General features: G+C 46.1%; 1 protein-coding gene across 1 annotated transcript; it reads right to left on the bottom strand.

Annotated features, from left to right (window-relative positions):
• Nucleotides 1-751: 751 nt before the first annotated feature.
• On the bottom strand, nucleotides 752-4,396 carry LOC114662149 (tyrosine-protein phosphatase non-receptor type substrate 1-like). Its single transcript, XM_028815506.2, has 3 exons — nucleotides 4,085-4,396; nucleotides 2,811-3,119; nucleotides 752-1,041 (listed from the first exon to the last, which is right to left on the bottom strand). The coding sequence occupies exons 1-3, from the start codon at nucleotides 4,368-4,370 to the stop codon at nucleotides 770-772; spliced, it is 867 nt and encodes a 288-aa protein (XP_028671339.2). The 5' UTR covers nucleotides 4,371-4,396; the 3' UTR covers nucleotides 752-769.
• Nucleotides 4,397-5,036: the final 640 nt, after the last annotated feature.

Below are 5,036 nucleotides of genomic sequence, written 5' to 3'. Positions count from 1 at the left end.
AAGAATGTAGAAGATCAGGACAAGATGGAGCAGAAACTTCACATATAAACAGAATGAGGTTTGTAAAAGAGCACAGAACACCTCGAGGACGGAGAGGAGGGCTGCCAGACTGTCGTGAGAAGATTATTTCTTATTATAACTTAAATTTACATTTAATCTTTTATCCTTGTATTTTATTTGGTGTTATAATAAATTTGCTTAATTTCTTTAATATTAATTAGTTTCAGTTTCTTACCTTTTTCTGCTCTCAGAAGTTCAGGTGTAGGGGGGCGGTGTCATCTTAGGGGTTTCATTGAAGAGCTAAGCAGGGTTAGGGGCACTAAGTACAGGCCTGTGACACAATGACCTGCATCAGGTGACAGAGCTCCGGGACTGCAGGCTGAACCTGAAGGGTCCTAAGGTCACATTTCTGACCCCTTAGCCTGAGAAGACAGACAGACTGCCCCCCAGGCCCAGCTCCAGATGCACGCTGTACCACTCCAGACTCTGTGTGTGGGACCCCCAGACAGTCAGAGCCTTAGGTGGTTGCCTGGTTCACAGATACACAGGTCTGGTTCTCTCGTGTTGTTACGTTTAATACTCGTGAGAAGTGTGCTGTATAACAATGAAATGACTTGAGCTGACCTTTTGTTCACTTTAAGGTCTTTAACTGCACATCCTAATTCTTCAGGTTAAACAGCAGAATTCCACTGTGGACTCAATGACATTCAAAGGCGTCCCTCATCCCCTCCCCCACGTTGCCCTCCCCTCCCCATGATGACAGCCCCCATTAAGTGTACTCACTTGTGACGTATTTCCTCTCAGACACGCCAGTCATGTGCTCCACTTGACAGGACACCCGATCTCGACTGTGTGGAGTGAACTCTAACAAGCTTTCTGCAGTGAAGGTGCCAGTGGGGGTCCGTGACGCTTCTGGGGTCTCTGATTTCATGTCCTCCTCACTTCTCCTCCAGGTAAAGACCACCTCTGATGGGTAGAAGTTCTCAGCACGGCAGACTACCTGACTGGCATGGAGCAGCACCAATGAGACCACTGGAACAACTGGAAAAAAAACAAGAGGGAGAGAAAATGGAGAAGATGAAGAAGAACATCACTGGTGAGCTGACTGCAAACACAGCATCAGGACTCAGCAACGTCAGTATGGTGGACTTCATGTGTATTGAGTGTCATACTGTCTTTGTCCAGGGGGTCCTGCTGACTCACTCACAGTCCTTATAGACTCACACGTCAGTGACATCAGGTGACAGAGTGAAACTTGGTCATATAGGCCAATGTCACATTACGCTGCCTTTTTGTCGTGGGGTACATCAGACTTCTTGACTGCAGTCACTGGTCTCGTCACTGCGTCACGTCGATGTACACGACTGCAATCAAAATCAACTGAACTGACTGGCTTGTTGCCCTTCAGTCCTGTTTGCTTGCTAACAACTCCATTTTGTGAAGTCTCCATTGTCCAGTCCCACTTTACTTCTAACATCTCTAAGGTTGATTTGATTTCCTTTTATCTTTTCCCAATTGATCGTAACATAGGCATCCACACTTTGTTTAAAAGTAAAGGGACGGCAGACAAGACTCGAGACTGTTCACTGTGATTCTGTCTTTGACTCCATTTTGTTTTCTGATTTTGACTTTTAAGTTTAGTTTAACTCCAGGACCTTTATTTCATGTTTCTGTTCCTAGTGGACCACCCCGGGCTTCACCCTGTGATTCTCTCCATACGTCCTTAAAAGAACATCAAGCCAAGATGTCTGCCAGTCTCCTAACACCAACTCAGGCCTACCTCAGTAACGCTGGGTGCCAGGCAGAGAACAGCCCTGGATGGCATGACAGTCCATGGCATTACAGGACTACATGTTTGTGAAAGGCCAGTAAGAGTCTAAAATAACAAAATGGTAAATTGGGGACGCTTTGGGAGTAGCAGACAGGCTGCTGACTGACCAGAATGAACATCCAGGAGAATCACATGTCAAAAATGAGACAAAAGAAATGAAGGCTGAGCAGCAGCGGTCAGCCTCCTGGCACTGAGACTCTCATGCTGAATGTCACTCGTCGTTTTACCATTCACTGATGTCTGAGTCTCGTCTGATTTGGTCTTTTTTACGCTTTAGAGACAAACCTCTTGATGATGATGATGAGTGTTTGACTTCTCTGTCGTAATTATAGGTCATAAGCCTGACGACTGACCCACTCCTGTCTCACCCCTCTCACACTCCTCTCTTTTGTGTCACTAGCACTCTGTGACAGTCACATTAGTTTGCTGTGTCTCCACTTTTATTGAGTTATGAATTTTATTTCTCATGAGGATTTCACACTCACTCTGTCAGTTCTGTTCAGAGCTCTTTCCTGATCCTCCTGTGGACTCCTCACTTCTACAGATCTTCTTCATCTTCATCTTCTTCTTCTTCTTGTTGACGTTTGCCTTTCCTCACATTTTTATTTTCTGTGACTTACACGTTTGTTGCTTCATTAATGTCTACTTCACTATCTCTCTGCTGTTTGTCACCTTATCTTATGTCACAAATTCAGCCCTTGAACCCTAACCCCTTGGCCACACAATCCCACCCAAACCTGCACAGCACCCAGTGACAGACGACAAGTGGAGCACATAAGCACACCGACTCTTCCTCGTCTAGATGTTTCCTAATCTTCCTCTTCTATGATTACACAATCCTTCATTTTATACTAGGTGGCCATTTTCTCCTCCGTCTTACCTTTCAAACTATTTAAGAGCACTAACTGAGTATCCTCCTCGTGTTTACAGCCTTCAGTCAGTAGGAGGTGCTGTGCTACAATGACAAAGTCTTACCTACCTGGTGTGGTGGAGACTGTGATTGGCTGATCCACAGATGCATGTGTCACTTCACAGCTCATTGTGTCTCTGCTGTTCCTGATGTCACTCACGTCAAAGGTGTAGACACTCCTGGCACTGAAGGACCCATCAGGTAGACGCCACCTGGATGGACTTTGATCCGATGTCAGCCTCTCTGTTTTTAAAGTCTCACCCTTTCTTGTGATGATAAAGCTGATGGCTTGTGGGTAGAAACTCGCAGCTTCACAGGTCACCACTCCTTCAGACAGACTGAGGTTCGTTTCCAGCTTTACGGACACCTGAGGAGTCGCTAAAAACAAAAGGACAGGCGGTCAGTGAGGCAGGAGGTCCCAATCAGTGTGTTCAATTCTACAAGGGGACACAGCTGACATGTTAGAACCCAGCAGTCCAAGACTCAGCTGCTCCCACCATTGTCCCCACACAGCCCTGTGTACTGTTTGAACCTTCGACCAACAGTCTCATTTGAGTGACCAACAAATCCTACACTGAAATGTTCTTCTCTTTTATTTCCAAGTTTACTGGAAATTCAGAATTGCTTTATTTTACTGTGGCATTGTTTGATGTCACCAAGAGGGGGCTTTCTGTCAAAGTCCAAAGAGGTTCATATGCCTCCAAAAAGACCAGACATCCAGTCCAGTATGGGGGGCTGCATTATAACATGGGGCTGCTTTTAATCAGAGGGGTCTCAGAATGGACAGATGGACAGAAAAATGAAGCAAAATACGTCAAGAGAACCCGTCTGCTAAAAAAGAAAACCTGAAGATTGAGCCGAAGTGCGTCTTTTATTTAGTAGGACTTTGGGGACAAAAACACAAAGATCAAGTCATCTTAGGGGTCTCAGAGACCAACACTGCAGCTGATGGCCTCCAAAGGCCCAGTGAAGGCTCTGATCTCAGTCTGACTGACAGCGCAGTTTGAAAAGCGTCACTCGTATAACCCAAGCGATTTAAGGGGGGCAGACGTACCCCAGTGGTCTAAAGACTGTGATTACTGCAGAAGGGGGCTCTACAGACACTGAAGTGGGGGATTGAAGGAGTGGATAAAACGAAATGTGTGTTTCAGTGCTTTACAATAAAATAAACAAATCACAGAAAACAAACGGCAGAATTTGTAGTTTGGTAAAATCACACGACTAGTGAAGGGTCTGAAAAGTTTGGCAAGGCAGTCAATCTGATTAAAGCCCACTGGACAGACCCTCATAACTGGACAGAGTCAACCAGTAAGACCTGCAGGGTGTTTCAGCAGATGGCTTACCTCTGACAGACACATAGATGTCCACGTCTCCTTCTTCTCCTTTATGTTGCACTGTACACCTGTACTGACCGCCATCATCAAAGCTGACAGACCTGATGAGCAGAGATGCGTTTCCACTCTTCATCCCCTCAGTGTTCAGGCTCAGTCTCGGTCTCTCAATGAGGTCCTCCTGGTCGTACTTTGCTACCGTCAGTGCATATTGTATCCAGTTGACTGTCAGCTGTTTAACATCAATGGCACCTGACGTCACCGTGAAGGAACACTGCAGCAGGACCTCTGACCCCATGTGAACCACTGGGTAAGGCTGTGCAGTCTGAACTTTGACAAGAGACTCTGAAACTGAAAAGAGAAGAAACAGGGACATCAGGCAGCTGGACATTCATAGTGGACACAGCATGGCTTTATGTCAGGACAGCAGGCCCAGCAGAGAGACAATCCTGCTGCTAGTCACGTCAAGGGCATCATGCATTGTGAACTTGTTAGGTGAAGAGCCAACTGATGCCCACCTCCTCTATGTCTGACAAACTCAAGGCATGATGAGCACAGTGGTGAAGGTACAGACCACCACAGTATGACCTTGTGATGTCTGGACAAGGAAGACTGACCAGGTGACATCCCAGGCTTAATTAGACCAAATCTCCATCATTAAGGTGGACACAGTGACTGTTATGGTAGTGTGGCCTTTCCAGAATCAGGTGGTCTTCTAGTGAGGTTATTGTGGACAAAGACTGACCTGTTAGTTTTGTTATCTCAGCCTGTCTGTATGTTTTTTGTTTACCTGAGTATGTTAAATGACCACAATGTCCACTCTGAACACAAACATCCCTCAAGTGTGCTGACCAAGTCCTGCGCCTCAAGACGTTTCTGCTTGTGTCCACAATACTGGCTGTTCATCGGTACTCCAGACATGAGCTGTGTGGTCATTGAGGTGACCTTTTTACTAATCATCGGC

This window comes from Erpetoichthys calabaricus, chromosome 12, assembly GCF_900747795.2.
Source record: "Erpetoichthys calabaricus chromosome 12, fErpCal1.3, whole genome shotgun sequence".
Classification (NCBI taxonomy): domain Eukaryota; kingdom Metazoa; phylum Chordata; class Cladistia; order Polypteriformes; family Polypteridae; genus Erpetoichthys; species Erpetoichthys calabaricus.
The sequence above is the reverse complement of the archived record's forward strand: the minus strand, read 5'-3'. Positions and strand labels throughout refer to the sequence as shown.

Bases quoted from the DNA above. Each gene is read 5' to 3' on its own strand.
- LOC114662149 (XM_028815506.2), bottom strand. From the start codon at position 4,370: ATGGGGTCAGAGGTCCTGCTGCAGTGTTCCTTCACGGTGACGTCAGGT. The intron at 3,120-4,084 runs GTAAGCCATCTG...TTTTGTTTTTAG, and splicing joins CATCTATGTGTCTGTCAGAG to CGACTCCTCAGGTGTCCGTA. The intron at 1,042-2,810 runs GTAGGTAAGACT...TTTTTTTTCCAG, and splicing joins CACAGTCTCCACCACACCAG to TTGTTCCAGTGGTCTCATTG.